Source organism: Sarcophilus harrisii, chromosome 6 (genome assembly GCF_902635505.1).
Source record: "Sarcophilus harrisii chromosome 6, mSarHar1.11, whole genome shotgun sequence".
Taxonomy (NCBI): domain Eukaryota; kingdom Metazoa; phylum Chordata; class Mammalia; order Dasyuromorphia; family Dasyuridae; genus Sarcophilus; species Sarcophilus harrisii.
The window spans coordinates 799093-819570 of record NC_045431.1 but is presented as its reverse complement, the minus strand read 5'-3'; the positions used below and the strand labels follow the sequence as shown (position 1 = coordinate 819570).

General features: G+C 35.6%; 1 protein-coding gene across 5 annotated transcripts in view; it reads right to left on the bottom strand.

Annotated features, from left to right (window-relative positions):
• The window catches only part of JAKMIP1 (janus kinase and microtubule interacting protein 1), a 209735-nt gene that overhangs the window by 31835 nt on the left and 157422 nt on the right, over positions 1 to 20478 (bottom strand). For 4 of the 5 annotated variants that reach the window (XM_023506113.2, XM_031942708.1, XM_031942709.1 and 1 more), the window contains 7 exons: positions 20225 to 20308; positions 17472 to 17534; positions 14116 to 14214; positions 11375 to 11476; positions 8777 to 8830; positions 8128 to 8193; positions 832 to 900 (listed from right to left, as the gene is read on the bottom strand). In XM_023506113.2, coding sequence (XP_023361881.2) covers positions 832 to 900; positions 8128 to 8193; positions 8777 to 8830; positions 11375 to 11476; positions 14116 to 14214; positions 17472 to 17534; positions 20225 to 20308 — 537 coding nt within the window. The remainder of the gene's footprint in view (positions 1 to 831; positions 901 to 8127; positions 8194 to 8776; positions 8831 to 11374; positions 11477 to 14115; positions 14215 to 17471; positions 17535 to 20224; positions 20309 to 20478) is intronic. The other variant, XM_031942710.1, reaches the window with a different exon arrangement.

The window sequence follows — 20478 nt, the reverse complement described above, 5'->3', positions numbered from 1 at the left end:
GGCTCTTTTCATATATTTTTTACACAAAGGATGGGAATCATTCCCTGAAATTTCCATGTAAAAAAGGGATCAGTTTTCAAAATTAATGTTAATATAAAATAATCTTTTCTTGTAAAGACTCACTTTAGGGAATGGAAAATTAAAGAATAAAATTAAAATCAAAGATTCTTTATTCATATTGAATGGTCAATACATTAACAAAAAATGTCACTAAATCACAGAACTGGAAATATCCTTAGAGATCATTTAATGCCCTTATTTTATAGACCAGGAAAATAAAACCTAAGTAGGGAAAATAATCTGTCCAACATCACATAAGCTAACAGTTCAGGTAGGATCTTGACAAAGATCACCTTAGTTGTCAGTACACATTGGGTTACAGTTTTTAGATATCAAGGAATTAAACTTTCTTCACAGTAAAAAAAAAATATACTTTAACATCTGCTGGACAGCTCCTTATTCGGAAGTGCATTGAATTCAGAAAACCTGAGATTGTCCTTAGCTTTCCCTTTGCTAAATTTTTTATGTTGGGTAAATCACCTTTTCTCTCTCAGGCTCAGATTTTTCTTTTATAGAATCGGGATAATAATTTGGTCACTACCTGCTTCACAGCATTGGTTTTTAAAATATAAAGTACTAGAGATAATTGAACTAATGTTGTTATTCACGTTATTCAGAATTGTTCAAAACATTAATAATTGTATACTTCAGTAAAAGCACAAATCAGGACCATTACTAATGAAATAACCAAGCTTTAGAACATAGTAAAAGACCTTCTTAGGAATGAATTATCTCTTTCAAAAATTACCTCCAGAATTTTAGGTCCTTTACCTTTTCATTCTCCAGATCTATCATCTTCTGTGTTAGTGCTGCCTCTGTTCCCTCAATTTGCTTCAACCACTAGAAAGCACCAAGAAAAAATAAAATGGACATAGCAAGATGAAAAGAGGAAACAATGAAAATAATTTTAGCCAAATTTATATTAAAATAATTTATCTGAAGAAGATCCAACAGAAGAAAAACCTTCATGGACATCAAGTGAGTTTGAAGGAATCCAATCATATCATCACTTATACATGGGAACCTAATTTTAAATACCACAATTGTTTAAACCTAAAAATTACAACATTACATTCAATAAATATTAGCTTATTGATCAGATTATTCTTTCTCACATAAGCATTTGTAGTTTTAGGACACTACAGTAGGATGGAATCTTAACATATGGAATATAAAATGATAACTGACATAGAACATTAGTGCTAGAAAGTAATTTAAAATCATTTTAGAAATCAGAACTTTTATTTTTTAATGGGGCCAATTAATATCATATGACATGTCCAAGGTCACATAAGTTAATAGCAGAATGCTTTCCAATTCAGCAAATTGCTGTATGCACATAAAGAAATAGCAACATACTCTTGCTGGATTGCAAACTCAATATGGGGCAACACTATGATGTAGTAGCAAAATAAGCTAAGGTGGATATATTAAGAAATGATAGGAAATCATTTATAAAGGTAAAAGTAATGGGACTCGGCAACAGATTGGCAATGGGGACTTAGTGTGAGGAATAAAGGATGGTGATACTCTCAAAGGTATTAGAGAAGTTATGAAGAGGGAAAGATGAGCAGGGAAAAATTATGAACATGTTGAGTTTGAGATGCAGATGAGAAATCTAGTTTTAGTTGTCCAACAGGCCATTTAAAATAAGAAAGTGGAGGTCAGGAGACAGGTTAGGGCTAGATAAGGTCAATGTGAAAATCATCAGCACAGATATAAAAATGGAATTCACAAAGAACTGATGAGTTCAATAAATGAAATAGTCTCCAAGACCTTTTTCCATGGGGTCTGAAAAGTCAAAACTATTTTCTTAATCATCATCATGTTTAAATAGTTAATATGATAAATATTGATATATATAACCCATAGAAATAAAGGTTCTTTGGGGGCTCAATAATTTAAAAGCATAATGGAGTTTTGAAACCACAAGCTTTGCAATAGTACACAGGGAGAAAAGGAGAGGGCACAGAACTAAACCTTGAGAAACACCCACTGAGCATGGTGAAGAGAAGAGTACTTCTGTTTACTATGAATATGGTTCAGATTATATTTAGGATCTTTAAAAACAAAATCATACAAGGTGCCACCTTTTGTCTATAAATAGTATTTTGTTTCCAATTATATGTAAAAATAGGTTTCAAAATTCACTTTATAAGATTTTGGATTTCAAATTTTTCTGCTTCCTTCCCTCCATCCCAAGACAGCAAACAATTCTTATACAAATCCAATCAAGTCAAACATGTTTCCACATTAATCACGTTATGAAAGAAGAATCAGAACAAAAGGGGAAAGCCAAGAGAAAGGACAAACAGCAACAAAAAGAAAATGAAAACAGTGTGCTTCAATCTACATTCAGTCTCCATAGGCCTTTCTCCAGAAGTAGATGGCATTTTCCATCACAAGTCACTTGGACTCATCTTGGATTATTGCATGATTGAGAAAAGTGACGTCAGTCAGAGGTGATTATGGCACAGTGTCGCTCTTCATGTGTACAAAGCTTTGCTTACTTCTGGTACCACGTTTTAGAGAAGATATTTCAAACTGGAGTATGTGCAGAGAATGGAGACTGAATACCTTGTCATATGTAGAATAATTGAACAAACCGAGGCTATTTTACCTGAAAGATAGAAGATTTACAGGAAACATGACAGCTCTTTCCAAATATTTAAATGGCTGTATGTATAAACTTGTTATTTTCAACCCCATAATGTAGAATTAGGAACAATGTATATATACATGTTGCAGACATAGGTAAATTTGGGGACAATGTAAGGATAACCACTTGTAAGGAAAATTGTGGAGGGGCTTTCTATTCAAGAATAGGTGGGGGATACTGGTGAATGTTTAAAAACCTCTCTCAAAGTGAATTACACACTTGCAAGCTGAATGTATGTGATAAACATTGACTCCACCACTTTCCTAAGTCTAGAAATCAACAAAATAGTAAATCAAGCTCTGATGTGTAGAACTTTCCAGTTTTAAAGGTATAAATTTAACAACTGGTTCTTTAAAGCTGTATCCAGGACACTGCCAGATTGTGGCATACTCGAGCACTTCTGAAGTCTCTTATAGCTTCCATTATACATTTTGAGATGCCCAAAAGTAGGATAGGTTACCTCACATTATGGCGGATTCCCATCACTAGCTATCTTAAAATGAAAAATGGATGATAACTTGTCAGGAACTGTTATAGAGGAATTTTTTTTCAGGCATAAGTTGTCCTAGATGCTTTCTGATGGCATTCTAAGCTCTGCCATTCAACAATACAAAAAAGTGATATGTAAAGGTGACTGATTTATATTTAAACATAATTTGGCTCCCAGAAGAGTGTGAATTAATTTGTCATACTGATGATTTCATATTTTTAGAAGTGAAGAAAGTAGTGAATAAATGAATAGATAAGTGAATGAAAAGCATATGTTCAATATTTATTGTGTTCTGAGCATCATGCTAACTGCTGGTAATATAGATAAAACCAGGCAAAATAGCTCTTTACCTCAAGATGCTTGCATTGCATGGAGGGAAGTCATGAGAGAAACTCAATATACAAAGAGGGGATAGAAAACTGGAGGGGAAGGAAAAGAACGTGCATGGCAATAAGGTGTAGAAATGAACAGGAATTGAGATGGGTGCCAGCTTCTAAGTAAGATATGGCACAAATGCACAACCAACAGAGGTTTACGTTTAAAAGTTTAAGTTTTGAGTGAGAAGTGGATGAGGAAGTTGGCTAAAATGTAGTGCCATGATTTATAAATGGCCAGGAATGAGGGTGACAGCTATTCTGGGCATGACTCTGATCAATAGGGAGGAATAGAAATTGGAGATAAAAATGATGGGAACCTTTGAAAAAAGTCATCTTCGAATTTGTTAGCTTAGATTTCAAAGAGCTAAGGAAGGATGGAAAGGATGCAAACATATAAAACTGTATGATCAACACTGACAGATTTGAGAGGGATGGATTGATATCACAAATGAAAATCTAATAATATAGACAAATTATTCTAATAAGAAGAAATAGAGTAGATGGCTGAAGCAAATTAACGTGGCTGGACAAGGACCAACTCGGATATGTTAGAGATGGAAGAAAAGGAAATAAAAATGAATAAAAATATAGAAAAATAGTGGGATCCCATCAGAATAATGTCTTGAGTCCCAAATGAGCTAAAATTGGTTCACATTGCTAAAATGGCACCAAAAAGATGAAAGGACTGTTTAATGATAACAGATGATAGAGAGAAGGCAAAAATATGTACCTACTTTTTTCTGTTTCTTCAGTCAAGCTAATATGAAGTATCTAATAAGAGCACTGTGCTAGTTGCTGAAAGTTTAAAGGCAGAAATGGCAAACAATCCCTGTACTGAAGGAACTTATACCCTAATGGAGAATATAACATGCAAACAGACAAATAAATATAATTTCAGAAAGGAGAATACATACATAGCAATGGGGATCAGGTAAGGCTTTGCATAAGATAGAGTGTATGGTCCTTGAATGGGCTTGAAGAAAATGAAAAAAATGAGGATGATGATGAATGACGATGATGATGGTGATGGTGATTTATAATGCTTAAAGTTTTGCAAGGCACATTATAAATATCCCATTTTATCTTCATAATATTTGGAGGAAGATGCTATTATCTTCAGTTTGTAGACAAGGAAACTGAGGCAGAAAGAGGTGAAATGACTGTCCCAGTATCACAAACCTGTTAAGTATCTGAGTCTGCATTTGAATTCGTTTTCCTGATTGTTGGATACTCTCTCCACTGCAGCTCGGAGCTTCTATTAATGGGCAAAGGTGAGGAAGGAAGGCAAGTATTCCAGGTTGGGCAATAACATGCTGATTTAAGGGAACCGCAGGTAGATCAGTGTGGCTGGCACACAGAGGCCTGAGTACCGGGTTTTTTAATGATGAAAGGAGGTGGGCTCAAGTCAGGAAGGATTTTAAATGTCAAGCCGACATTTTATTATATCTGAGAAGCAGGCAATTCTTAGATATCAGAGTGCCAGCGTGGTAGAAGTAGAAAGAGCTCATGCTCTAAACATGTTTCCTTCAAGAATTCAGTCACAATTCCATGCAGTAATGAGGCTTTAAAGAAAGCTTTGGGTCAGGAACTGTTAACTGGATGATGAGAAAAAGATCCTATTTTGAGATGCAGTATGTTTAGTGAAAGTGACTGGCTACTTTTCCATTTGGTCTCTTTATATTTGATAGAGTGCTTAAAAATAATCCTATGTAAGTCATTTTTTTTTATTCACAATAGGAGCTGAGTGGGCTTTAAGTTGCATTTTGTGTTCGAAACCAATAGAAGAAAGTAAAAAAAAAAATTCATTCTGCCATTCTAATTTAATAAACTCCAATATAACTTTTCTATTTGCAATTACTCTCTGGATATTTAAAAAAAAAAAAAGCAAAAGATGATCTTATTCACTTAAATTGAAAATACTCAAATACCCTCTGTTTGGCTAGGAAGTGACTAAAATCAATACAGTCAGGGAGTGAATATGACAGTAATATTTGATATTTTAAATAGCATTTTAATGTTTGCAAAGCAATTCCTGTAAATTACATTCTCATCATAACAGGTAAATAGCTAGGGAAAAGATAATGTTTCCATTGTGTAGGCAAGGAAGCTAAAGAGCTAAGCAGTAAAGTGACTTGTCCAATGGCATTCAGTTGGTAAATGAAAGGTTAATGCTGAAATCAGGAGGACTGCACACAGATTGATGTTATAAGCAAAGGTCTAGATTCAAAGTCAGGAAACCCACATTTGATCATAAAGGTCTTTGTAAAATGTAAAATACTATGTAAATGCCGACTGTCATCATTATCACTGTGATCCTGAAGTCTACCCACTTCCTCTCCATTTGCCCTCGCCAAGTTAAAAGCTGTCTTTCTGTAGGGTTAAAATAAGGCAATCACATTTTCACTGCCTGTTTTAGAGGGCTCATGTGAGGAAAGTTCTTTTTAAACCTTAAAGCCATATAATCATAAATTTTTATTGTTATTACTATATTTTGGTTGCTTCATTTGTAGTTACAGAGAGTAACAGAATCAGGCCACTGGATAGTTACAAGGAGTCCCTGTTGCCTCAATATTTTAAAACCAATACTTTAGCAAAAGTAAATCCATACATGTTTATTACAAGACATATATGTTCTTTGGAAAGGTAGTAAGTCAAGAACTTATTAAATATTAGATAAAGGGGAGTTAGCCTTTAGCTATTTCAATTTCAAATGTTTCACATAAGAGTTCTTAATCTTTGAATTTATTTTATATTTTGATGATAATTATTTTAGTGCAATTGATTTCATTTTAATACAATTTATTTTGGTTCTTTACATTAAAAAACTCATTATGCAAAGGGGTCCATAGGTTTCATCCAACTGCCAAAGGAGTCCATGACACACACACACAAAATTATAAACCACTGCCTTAGAAAATCTGATACTTCCTTGATTGTGGGCTTTCTCTACTTTCCCACATGAATTCACTACAACAATAAAATTGTCTCCAAATAAACCATCATAGGAAGTAGATTTGAAGAGAACCATGTCATCATCTTGTCCAACCTCCTCTTTTTCAGAAGAAAATTTGAGAGCCAGAGAGAAATGGGATGTTGAAATTCATATAGCCAGTAAGTGGCAGAGTTAGAATTTGAACTCGGGTTCTCTGTCTCCAAATCATTTTTTTTTTCAAAATACCTTACTATCTTTTCCTCGTGCTCCAATTCCTGGGGAGGAACCTCCTTATACTTATCTATGCTAGTCCAGAGAGAAGCAGATAGATTACATGACTCATCTTTTATGTATTTTCTTTCCAGCTTGGGAAGGTCTGCCAAAAATGACACTTCACTGACATAGACTGCAGGAGTTTAAGATCCCTTCTACAATCCAAAGAGGCAGCAGAGGAAGGCTTTAGTGAACTCACTGCTCATATCTCACACTATTTTGCTTTTCAACAAAACTCCATTAAAACTGAATGAATGCTATCCCTCATTTCGTGGTGATGTCAGGTAAAAAGCCCTCACTAAAACAAGATGAAGCTGGTTTAAATGATGGATTTGCTGATAGTATTTTCTGGAATATTTTCCAGGGGCAGTAAAGGAATATTTTTTAAATCATTTTTTTCAGGAATCATTCATTGCTTTGCACATAGGATGACAGTCAATCTAGAGTCATGTATTAAGCCCTTATTATGCACTAGGTTCTGTGTTAGAAATATGGAAGAGGAAGGAAATAAGCCTTCCCTCAGAGTGGACACCTGCTATCCCACTCAGTAAAAGTTATTCACATTGACAAATGGGTTACAAGAATTCCCGTTTCTCATAAAATTACAGTTTACAAAGTACTTTCCTCATAGCAATCCACTGAGAGAGACAATTCTAGTATTATATCACACTGTCTTTCAACCTAATTGTAAGCAATATGACAAGCCATTTTTCAAGAGAGAAGTAATAAAGATCTATAATTGAACATTTACAGAACATGTTTTGTAACCATATGTATCTCTCCATATGTGACATAATCAAGTCTTTGATTTTTCTTACTAAAATAAGGTTTACAGGAAGACATGGAAATGTGATCTAGAGGATAGACAGGTTGTGATGGGCTGTGATGAGCATCCCCGGCAGGAGTCACCACATCAGTGAGATCCTGAACCTAGAACACTATGTCCACATTATGGCAAATTAGATGGAATGGGAATATATAGATTTTCATAAAAAAAAAACTTATAGATGATACCTTTTTGAAAAATAATTACATTGCAATTCAATTCAGCAACTATTTATTTAGCAACGACTATGTGCAAAGTACTAACACTTTTCAGATCACTCTAAACACTCCTGTGACATTATTCCCAGGACCTGAAACAATATGATTAGAAGCTGAATATCGCCAAAGTCAAAAAAGAAAATGAGCACATGCACACACCCATAGAGATAGACTAACAGCAAAAATACATGCTTCCAAAACAAATAAACAAACACAAACTCAATGTACAGTTTCTTGTATGGTACTGTGACAAGTTGATGGATAGATGGACAAAAATTTCATTGAATTCTACCTTTTCACACAGAGAAAGGACAGTTCCAGCTTGGATTATTGCAACCTGCTCTTCATTTCTCAAATTCTAAAACACAAAAATGGGCAATCACATTTTACGCTGGATTCCAGATCCATACACACATAGTTATTGTCAGACAAGCACAAAAGGCTCTCATCAGACCGCCTCCTGAAGCACCTTTCTTTAAATATATATTTTTAAAATCAAAAACTAATTTGGACCAAATTGCTGAACTATTATTGTCCCAAAGTTTATAACACTTTACTTTGTGCTTATCAAGACATCCTTAACAAAGCCTCTCTTAAGGCAAAAATACATTGATATATTTAAAAGTGCAAAACAGTAAACACCTTATGAGTCAGTAAAAGATATAATATATTTATTGGGACAGATAGTGAAACACAAGTTCTACTCTATGCCTGCGTGTTCTTTTTTTGACTTTAGTTTTCCTATTTCTTTTAAAAATGAAAGGGCAAATCCTACCTTTTATGTCTTTAAGAATAAATGACATGGCATTCTATCCAGAAAAATGGCCATACAAAAGTCTTACATTGTATCAATTAAACTAATTCTAATAGGAAAATAAACCACAGCTGATGCCCCATTTAAAACAAGTACACAAAACCAAAAATGGATCATTCATAGTTACCCCATTATCTCCAAGGATATCTAATTTCTTCATAAGATCAGAAATATTCACATCCTAGAAAAGATTTCCAACATACATATTTTGTGAGTTTTATGATATATATGAACTATAGTGTTCCACTTTGTCAGCAGAACCCCCAATGGAAAAAAAAAGCAATGTTCCACTTTTTCAGTAGAAACCCCAATGGCAAAAAAGTTAGTTAAGTTTTTACACATGTCATATCTTGAATATCCCAGTTGGAGATGGATTAAGGTACATGATGAGAAGCTCACGGGGTCATATATTAAGAAATGAAAGAGAATTTTCCATCCATCTAGTACAAACCTATCTCATTTCACAAGTAAAAATAAATTGAGCTGAAGGAATTTTTTTGAAGAGCACTTAGATATAAAGGGAGAGAGACAAGAACTGACGCCAAACACAGAAAGTTCTTGGACGCAACATTGTACCCTGGTACTTCTACCAAATGTAGGATTAATCATACTCTAGGAACAATCAATGTTTCCCAGTGATTTCATTTTTCCTATCCGATCTGTGATAATATCAGTATAGACAACACTGCTTTCCATATGAGGAAAATATCTCTACCAAAGCAACGCTATGGCTGTTCTGCAATTTAGAGACTTAAAGAATTGCTTGGGGACACTGAAAAAGTTAAGGCTTTGCTCAGAGTAAAACAGCAATTGCATGTCAATGGGAGAATTTAAACCCGGGTTGTCCAGATTCTGAGGCTAGCTCTCTATTCACTGCACCATGCTACCTCTCTAGTGAATATAGAGAAGGAAATATACTAAATTACAAAATTATTTCTAAGACAAATGGAAAAACCCAGATGTATCTCTCTCCCCCTTTTTTTAAAAAAAATGAAATTCCATCTATTTAAGAGACTCAGAATGAATAGTCAATCTTATTCTTAGAAAAAAAAATAGCATCACATAGTGGCTGGAGACAAGATGTTTACTAAATATACTATAAGGACAAAAAAAAATCCATGGTCACTGAAAAAGTGCCCTCTGTAAAAGTGGGCTACCAGGAATAATAGGGATAGTATGCCACTGGCCTACCCACACCGAATTAGTGTCAAATAAGAGAGTCATAGGATTTAGAACTGGAAAGGACTTAGCCACCATCTAATCCTTATCCCTCCCTTTACACAAATAAGACAGCTGAAACCCTGAGAGCCTAAGACTTGCCGAAGCAAACCCAGGTGGGAAGTAGTAGAGACAGGTTCTCCAAGTCCAAATTTGCTGCTCTTTCTATTCCTCAAATAGTTGGGTTATAAAAGTGAAACAAAAGCACCTACAGAGAAAAATGATATCAATAACTTTTAATGAACTTCATGGAACCATTATAGGATCATAGACCTATTATATAATCTCTTTCTGAGAAACTGAACATACTATACATGACCTTTAGGTATTACTAAGTCAGCTAAATGAATTAGAGCCATGTAGTTATCTGCATTATAAAGGAAGCATACAATAATGATAATAATTGATACTGATAATAACCATAATAATAGCTAGCATTACATAGCACTTTAAGGATAGCAAAGTACTTTATATTTGTTACCTCATTTGATCTTCATAATAACTCTATGAGGGAGGTACTATTATTCAGATGAGAAAATTGAGAGGGGGAGATTAAATGGCTTACCGTGGGTCATACAGTAAGTATCTAGCCAAAATTTGAACTCAGGGTTTCTGAATCTAACTCCTAAGCTCATCCACTATGCCGGCTAGCTGCCTGTGAAATATAATTCTATTATCCACTTGTTTAACACCTTGGTATTTATCGATAGGCAAACTCCTATTAAAGTAACTCAAAGCATTTTCAATAAAGGTGACCCACTCTTGATAAAATAATACTGACAAATCCAATTTTGTGATCACATGATTTACCAACAATTTGCCTCACAGAAAACCCAGTGAAGTAGGAAGTATCAATATTATTCAAATCATTTTACAGATAGCTTAATCAAGGTAGACAAAGCAGGTCAAGTGACCCAGCTAGGCAAGCTCACATAGCTGTTAAAACCAAAAGTTGTGAACGAATCTGAAGTTTTCCGACTCTGCTCCTCTCCCTATGTCCTTCTTCCTCTGTGTACCTAGGGCTCTCAAATTGGATTCCATAGAAAACAGACCTTGTAGAGCTGAACTTCATCTTTTGGAGAACTATTACATTGACATTAGAATCATGATATCCCCAAATTATGTAGTCTTGGAGAAATGGACCTTCTTCTGGTTGGATACATTTGATACTCTAACTGGACCTTTCTTTTCCCAGAAAACAAACTCAGAAGATTTGAGAGTTAGAGATCATCTAGCCTAATACCCTAGTGTTACAAAGGAAGAAACTGAGGCCAGAGAGAGAAAATGAATTAATTGTGATCACACTGGGGAAACTGAGCCAGGTGAGATTTGAATCTAATACCACTGAGTCTTTCTGCAACATTAAAAAAAAAAATAACTACTATGTATTCTCCCATAAGATATCCTATAGGATAATTGACTTTCCCTGCCTCTCCACAATGGAGCTTAAAATTGGAACCCATCTCAATGTAATCAAGCCATCAGGAGCTAACAAAGGCACATCTACCTTTATTCCTTCTTGGTGACAGAACAGCTGAAGAGCACTTCCGTTGTTTTCCGGGAAGGTGGTTATGTGAAGATTAAATGCCGGGGACCTTCGTTCTCTCTCCTGAGAAAAAGATTTTGTTTAAAAACAACTTTATTTGATTACATTTTCCCCCTTTTTGACATTCATTCAAAATAAAAGCCATGAATTATATTCAGTGAAGAGCTTACTAAAAGCAAACACATTCACATTGCTGTGTCCTTGCCCTTCAAAAACCATGGTGTTTTCATGTCTCTCCAATCCATTAAATGTTTTTTTTTCAAAATTTATTCACCTTTCAAGTGCCTCCAGTTTCACCCACTTAACTAGGAAGGAATAGTAATCATAATATTAAACACTATTCATTAACAATTTAAAACTTGCTGGATAATACGATTTTAATGTAAGCTCCTTATAATCAGGGACTCTGTCTTATTTATCTTTGTACCTTAACCAGTGCCTGGTTCATTGCTTAGTACATAGTAGGTGCTTAATAAATGGTTGATGATGAATGGATGGATGATGAAAACATCAGGAATTACTAATAAATTCTATTTCAATAAATATTTACAGTAATATTTTCAACCACACTGCCATAAATAAACTTATCATTAACAAAATAAGGAAGGCACAAACACCTTTTGTTAATTTCAAAATTCAGAACTCATTCCCCAAGAAGTGGTTTTCAATCCTACATACAAGTGGTGGAAGGTAAAAAAAACCAAAAACAAGCAAACAAAAGGCAGGATCAGATTAAAGCATGAGGTATGAAGGTTAAATTATGCTATCTGATCTCCTCGGGGAAAATACTTGGCACTTTGTGTGACTGTATTTGATATCACCATTTGGATCTGATGAACATGAAGTGGAGGTCAGCATCAACAAAGACAAGTTCTTAAAACTGCCTTGAAAACAATATCGATTAATAAGAGAATACTAGGCTAATGTTAGAATTATTGCTTTTGTCCTCCCCAATTTAATCAAGTAAAAGAATCAGTAGAACTCTTCAGAAATCTGCTAAATGAACAATTTTATACAGAACAAGTTATACATTTAAAGGTCGAGCTCAAAACCTACAACAACTTGATAGGAAACAACATCATTTTATTTTATACAAGCCTAAAATGGACTAATCTAAATATCTAATTGAGGGAGGAGAAGCAATATCCCTGGTGCCATGAAAAACAAAGATTTTTGACTCTTCCATTCTTATTTGACATCTCACTGAAACGATCAACTATAGAGAAAAAAACGTCACAATAAACGAATGAACACATTTTATACAAACAAACAAAAAGAATTTGGATTAGTTTCTAAAGATTTTAGAAGACAGTAGAGAAAGATCAAAAGCAGGATCCTGTGTTAAGTTTTACAATCACAGTTATTTAGGTGTAGTTTTTTTAAACTTGGTAAAGAGTCTCCAAACGTAAGAGGTACCTTTTAAAAGAATAGGTTCTTAGAAATTCTATATGTAGTAAGTGTTATCCCTATTTTTATTTTCAGTGAAGGTTTCATTAAATTAAGTGTATAATTTAATCTGTGTCCAAAGTAGCCAAGTGACACATTAAAATTTAACAGTCGACAATAAATTGGGACACATTCCATGACAACGTAAAATAAAAGCTATTATGGGATGGAAAACCATAATTGTGACAGGAATGAAGGCTACAGAATGGAAGCAGGAAAAATGAAGACAGTGTCCACTAATATGGTGGCTAATAGATGAAAAGACAGAGTTTGATTGAAAGATGCTAGAGAAAAGTCTATGTGATAGCATCGCTATGAACATTTTAGAAAATATGCAAACATATAGAGATGGTCCGAGAGATGAGAATGACGTTTTCAGAGCGGTAAAAGGTCATCATTCCAGCAAATTGGCATGAGACTCAATGAAAGCTGATGAACACGAATGTACCACAAAGCAACACAGCCTGAGGGAACATCCACATATCATTCAACGGAAAGGGCACTTATTGCACTAGATAAAACAAACACTGTTTCTCCAGGCTGTAGGAGAAACATGGCTTCCATGCTGGAGTATTCTGCACATTGCATCCCTCTCCACTTGTATGAGCACGTCAGAGCTTTAGGTATAACTGACAATTTCAGCTCCATCCAGGTCTCTATTCACTTGACTAAAGCAGCAGCAATTTGGAAGAGCTACTGTACAAAATCAGTCCTTTTAATGCATCTCTACTTACCTTGCGTTAGTGAAGACAAATAGAAAACTGGCTGTAATTGACATTAAAGACAGTACAGATTCAGGTGCTGGCTGGTGGTCATAGCCTAACGCTGCAAAATGTGATATTCGCTGCATGCAAGATCACTTCCAAAAGTGTGTTATTAATTGAAAAAGTGCTACTCTCCAAGTCTGTAGTTTGCATACCAGGTGATCATACATGCAGGAAAGGAGTAGTTATGGAAATGAAACACAAATAAAAAAGGCAAAATATTGCAAAAACAAATTATTTTATTAAGTGCAAAACAAGCTATACGCAATAAATAGGTTAGCTCTTTTACATCCTCAGATACTTCTATGAGCATTCTCTCCAAAACATATTAAGGCAGTGAAATTATTCTGAACATACAGAGGAAAGAAAAAAAGTATAACATTTCCCCTTTACACATGCTTTAGACAGCAGAGAACTTTACATGAATTTCAGTTTGGGTTCAAACAGAATTTCTGCTCCGTTTGAGAGTTTACAACAGATAGAATCTCTTACTTCCAGTTCTAGTACTCTGAATTCTAACAGCTCATTCTGGTCTTTTGCATCCTGCATCTCATTCTTCAGCTGACTCGTCTCCATTTCCATCCTGTAAATCTAAAGGAAAATATGAAACACTCGTTTTAATGCACATTATGGTCAGTGAAGGTCACCGGATGTCTTCTCTCCCAAGACACCAAGAGAGCTCAAGATCATAACATTTGCTTTTTATTTAAAATGGGCCCAGGGCCACAGGTGGGAAGCATTAAATTGGGGGATAGGAAATCCAGGTATCAAATAAACCAAAAAAGGCAAGTCATTGTGACTCAAATGGAAAGCTCCAGGAAATGCAATAGGAATTGAGTTCTTCAAGCTTTGTTATGGGGAATTATTGCCATTAAGTGACCTCATGGGGCTTCTAAGTATTCAGAGTAAATAAGTACTGGGGTGTGGAAAAAAGAGGAGAGGAGATTGTATAGGTAGAGTATCTCACATGGGATTATAGCATCTGTAACCACAAGGAACTTCAGTGCAAAGAATACTGGTTCTAGAATTTGGTGACTTGGCTTCAAAGCTCAGTTTTCCTATTGTTAGCTGTGTGGGTTTGTGTGGAGTTTCCTCATTTGGATTAGGGTTAGGGTTAGGGTTAGGGTTTCCTCATTTGGGAAATGACGTTTGAATATGACCTTCCAAATCCAAAAATCTATGATCTAAGTCAACTCCCTCATTATACAATAGAGGGAAGGGAATATACATTCATAAAATATCTATATGCTCAGGCATTGTTCTAAGCACTGGATACATAATATCTCTTTTGATCCTCACAACAACCTTGGGAACTATCAGTATCACCATTTTGCAATGATGAAACTGAGGCAGATGGAGAATGTATTTGTTCAAAGTCATGTAGCTAGTAAGAGCGCTAGAGACTATCCCCCTAGAGACATAGAGACCTTACGTCTCTAGCCCCACAGCTCTACACATGGTGCTGTCTGATGGCCTCAAGAAAATGAGCCCTTAAAAAGAAAATAAATGTTGAATAGTTGAAATGAAGATAAATGATTGGTCAAGTTCATTATTGAAATATACTCCCCATCATGGTTTTGGATAGGGTATGTTCAAAACTCTAAACTCAAACAGCTTCCTGAATTCCTGTAAGAGATTTCTCTGTTGTTTTTATTTAAAATTAATGATTCTATAATCTAGAATTACAGAGGTAAGCGCTCCACTGTGTGTCCATCATCCACGGACTTGTCAAAGACATCAGCAAAGGGTTGGACATTGTGATGGCTTTTTTTTTTAAATATGACTACAGCAATACTGTCTACTTGAAACTCAGAGGGTCTAAGAAATATGATGGAGAAGAAAAAACTGCAGCTGCAGTTCTTGTAAAGTTCTGAAATAGCTTCCTGTATATATACATACACATACACATAGGAAGATTTGCTGGTAATCCTTCGTCTTCAATCAAAACTTCCTTTTAAAAAATTTTATTAAGTTCCTATGTCACATTTTCTCTGTGTCCTTTTTAAAATTCCCATTTTGTTAGTTCTAGCTCAAAAAAGCTTCCTAGTATATTTATGATCCAAGACTCATTTAAAAAAGTTTCAATGCCATGTTATTTCATATGTGGCCCAATATGTGGCCTTCATTTCTGAGGCCTGACTTAGGACTTACAGAAAGGCCATTTTTCTTTAATGACATTATCGACCTATATTAAATAGAATTCCTATCACTTAAAAGGCTAATGTATCACCATAGTTCTCAATTCATGCATTTCCTAAGAAAGCAGATTTTACCATTCACAGAGAATGGTTTTTGTAGCAATTTAAAGGAGAAAGAAAATACATTTTCAGATCAACGTATTTCCATATGCTTATGTCACCAAGTTGCTACTATAACATTATCCCAATGTATTTTTAATCCTCTGATTAGGGACCACATTTTCATTGATCAGAAACCCAGGGCCAAAGCTAAGGTCAAGATTAGAGCTTTCGATCTGATTTCAACCTTTGTGGGAAAGTCCTGGTAAGAGGAAAATGGTGAGGGGAAGGTAAGCAATAAGTGCTCCTACTGGGAAATCTTTTAACTTAAAGCCTTGAAGTTGTTAGCCTGAGTTATTCAAGGTTGTACAGTAAAAGCACATTGGATTTGAACTCAGAGGATTCTGGTTTCAACCCCAGATCATTCACCTATATATAACCCTGACCATTGATCGTTTCTAGTCTCAGTTTTCTCATGTGAAGAATGACCAGACTTGAGATATGAAGGCAATTCACATCTATCTCTAAATCCTATTTCTTGATGGCCTTGATTCCACCCCTGATTCCTTTAGGATCAGAGGACCAGAGACCCACAGATGCTCATTAAGAAACCCGCATCTGAACAAAAACCTTTTGTCTATCACAAGAGGACATGCAGTCCCTCAGTCTACAATGATCTTTGATCACCTTAAATCATTGACTATCGATCACTGAAGACTTCAGTCATCAGGAGCTACTCTTCCAAGCCAATGGTTTCCTGTCTCGGATACCACCAAGTTAGGAAATTTTCCTCTTTCCTTAATATTTCCTCCTACAACTTTCACTCACAGCATCTATTTCTGTTGTCTGGAGCCAACCAGAACAAACTCAAACTTTCTTCTGCACAGCTGTTCTTCAAAGCTTTAAGACTGAGCTATCATGTTCCTCCTGGGTCTTCTCTTCTCCAGGCTAAACATTTCCATGTTCTTTCAACTGACTGACATATTTGCAGTTGTCAGGGCTCCCCTTCCCTCATCTGGCTGGTCCCACTCCTTTGGAACTATTCTAGCTCATCAGTGGCTTAAATATAAGCAAGGAAGAGATTACTCCTATGGGATGCCCAAAGGTAACTGAGTTCAGCATCCTGTAGCAATTAACATGATGATAGTAGGTATTTAGTAAATATGAGTGGACTGGTAAGAGAAATAACAGCAATTTGCTGAGAACAAAGAATAAAAAGGGAGTAAAACAGATTGGGGAATCTTTGCAAAGGAAAATGAACACAATAAGTTTATAAACCTGAAGAATTTAAATCTAGAAGGGACTATCCAGATCACGGAACAAAAACCCCATTATTTTTTAAAATGAGGAAATAGATCTAGGGGGAAAAAAATTAACTTACAAAGAGTTAAGGGCAGGGCCAGATTACAGAAGATAGAGCTTCCAAATCACAGCCCAGTAGTCCTCCATTCTCATCTGGAAAAGCTGTTTCAGTTTCTGCTCAAGGAGTCCTTCCCTCCCTTGCATTTCTTTGTATATTGCTTTCTGTGTTTCCTTAGTTACTATACATCAGAGTAAATCTTTTATAAATAATAGAGCTGATTCTATGGATTTAGAATTCTGAAAACATACCTTTTCTAACAGATCTTGGTTTGTCCTAATTAGCAGCTGCTTCTCTTCAACCCATTTAGAGTCCTAAGGGGGAAAAAGATTAAATATACTCACACTTGTTTAAACAAGCTAATCAAATGCCATTATACTTTACACAGAAAACAGTAAGAAACAATAAGACATCATAGGCCCAGAGCTGGTCTCAGTGTCGGGAAGTGCAAAGTTCAAGCAATATTGCCAGTACAGTGGTTATGTGAATGGGCAGGCGCTTCATCTCTCAGTGCCCTGGTTTGTAGAAGAGGAACTGACCTCTTTTAGTAAAAAGGATTTCCTCTCTAGGGGGCCTTTCATTGGGGAAATTAAATATATTCCCAAAAAACCCAACATGATAAACATAACTAGCAGCTACCTGTGGCTTCAGGTCCCAAAAACGTTTATAAAAGGGAATCTACCTGGGCTTTCCTTCCTTTCTTTGCTCAGCTCTTAACTTTGACAGATCAGTAACATTAATAGTGTAGAGGCTCCTTCCCGAGACCCATCCATACCTTCCCATGAGATTCTGACCTATAGCTGCTTTCCACAAAGGTTTCATTAAAGAACCTGCCTAACACGGCTGGAAGGCTTCTGGCTCATTCAGCATTTAATGGATGTGAACATATCGTTCAAGCTGACCTTCCCTCATTCCTCCTTCTTGCTTCCTGGCTGGCCTCCTATCTTTGTGTTACCTTCTTTTGATTTAGTTCCACAGCAGTTTGACTTCCACCCAGCTGGTAGTTTGTCTAGCCTTCTAGTTTGTTCTTAGAACAATATCACAGGTTTTTCTAAGAACCTTGCTTTAAATTATTACACTCCATGATATCAAAATCATTGCTGATCTAGACTCCTCCTATGCTTCCTCAGGGGGGATTTAAAAAGGAGACAAGCTGTAGGCTATCGTACAGTAGAGCAGGGACTTGAGATTAGAGGGGAAATTATGGCAAAAAATGTGGAAGGTGGAAGGTTGTTGGAAAATGGAAAAAATTTAGGGAGAGGATGATTTGAGTCTTTGATCAGCTGTCCCAGACTATCAGGACCTACCCTCTGGCTGCTCAGGGTCCTTCACATACAAACCTAAATGCCTACTAATTTAGATTATATTTTTGGACAATATCCTCTATCCTCTACTTTTCCAGAAGGGAAAAATACCTATCTGTTCAAAGTATTGCCTCATAATTCTTTCTCTTTTAGGTGACAATTAAATATTAATACCTACCAATTTCTGACCACCTCTATGATGACCTATATTTTAAAACTGACCTTCTGGATAAAACAATCATTCCCAAGATTAGTTTTTGGGGTATCACACACCTGGCCACCCGGTGAGGTCTGTGACACAGCCCAACAATTCTGGTCCTTCAAATCATTCCACATATTTAGCTAGCAATTTGCCAAAGTCGGCCTAAGAGCCAGAAAAGAGCCACACTCTTATCAGTAGTAAAGAAATGTTAAAAGAAATAGGCAGATTCTGTAACCCAGTAAATTAAGTCTAGGATCAACCTAGAACTAGTGACCCTCAATTTGTAAAATATCGATTTTATGAAAGAAATATTCTACCCTAGAAAATATAAAAAGGAATAATTCTAACCACAATAGTTTGTGTTAGTGTAGAGTTTTGATAGTTACAAACAATTTCTCAAAACAATTCTTAGAAGTTGGTAGAATAAATATTATGATTATTCTTACCTTACTGATGAGAAAACTGAAACTCAGTGTAATTGCCCCAAAGTCACAGAGCTAAAAAGTGCCAAAGCTCGAATTCAAATCCAATTCCTTCACGTCTAACTCAGGGCCCTTTCTACCCTACTGTCTTCGTTCACTTGCCAATTCAAATTTTTTTGGTGGATGCCCAATACCCAGCCACTCAAGTCCAAGCTTTTGATCCTGGTATTAAAGGTCAAAATCATCTTTCCAATCTTACCTAACATTAGTTCCTTTCCCAAAAGAGATGACTCTCCATTCTTAAATATGGTCTACACACTCATACTCCCAAGTCTATGTTCATGTTATAACTTCTACCTAAAATTGGAACTCCATTCAAATCCTATTGATCCTTCAAGACGCAGATCCAATCTCACTTTCTCATGGAAGCCTGTTTGTTTCTTCCCCTGCTCTGTGAAAGAATATTGCTTTCTTTTCCCTCACAAGGGATTTGTGGCACTTACTTTGAAAGCATAATTATTTGTGTAGGTCTTTGATCACCCCTCCCCCTAGATTGTAAAAGACTTGAAACTTTAGTATTCTATCTTATGCAATTGGAATGGTAAAAGGCATCAAATCCATCAAAAGAATTAATTTGTTCTTTAAGGTTTTGCAAAGTAACAATAAAAGACTTGAAGGGGCTGTCACACATAGGAAGGATTTAGTTAATTCTGTTTTGCCTCAAAGGGCAAAAGGAAGGGTAATGGGTAACAATCATAAAAAGGCCAATTTGGGGCTTGATTCCTTGAAAAACATTCCTAAACATTAAAGCTGTCCAAAAGTAGAATGGGAAGCCTTGAGCGATCATGGCTTCCTTGTCCATGTGGTTCTTTGAGGAGAGACTAATGGGGGATTGTTTTTATGTATTGAATAGGACCAGAAAACTGCTACAATACCTCTGATGTGCCAATTGTGTGACCTTGTATATTAAGTTAATATTAAATCACATCAATAATAGCATCCTGCCATGTAGTTAGCAGTAGTTTTGAAGTGAGAAAAATATAAAACAGAGAAAACACATACATGCAACTTTTTACCTGTCCTTTCTCAATTAGTGATTTCTCCAAATCTTCAATTTTGGCCTGACACCTAATTAGATCAGCTTGTAGCTGCTCACGTGTCTAGAATAACAAAACAGAACACGGGCAATTCATTACCATGAAGTAAGTAAGTTTAGGAAGATATAGCAAAAAGGCAAGAGTTATTTGAGGGTTTTTGTAAATGGGAATTTAGCTTTTAAGAATGTTGCAATTGTTTTCATTCATAGGTTAAATTTATATCAGCTTTCCCA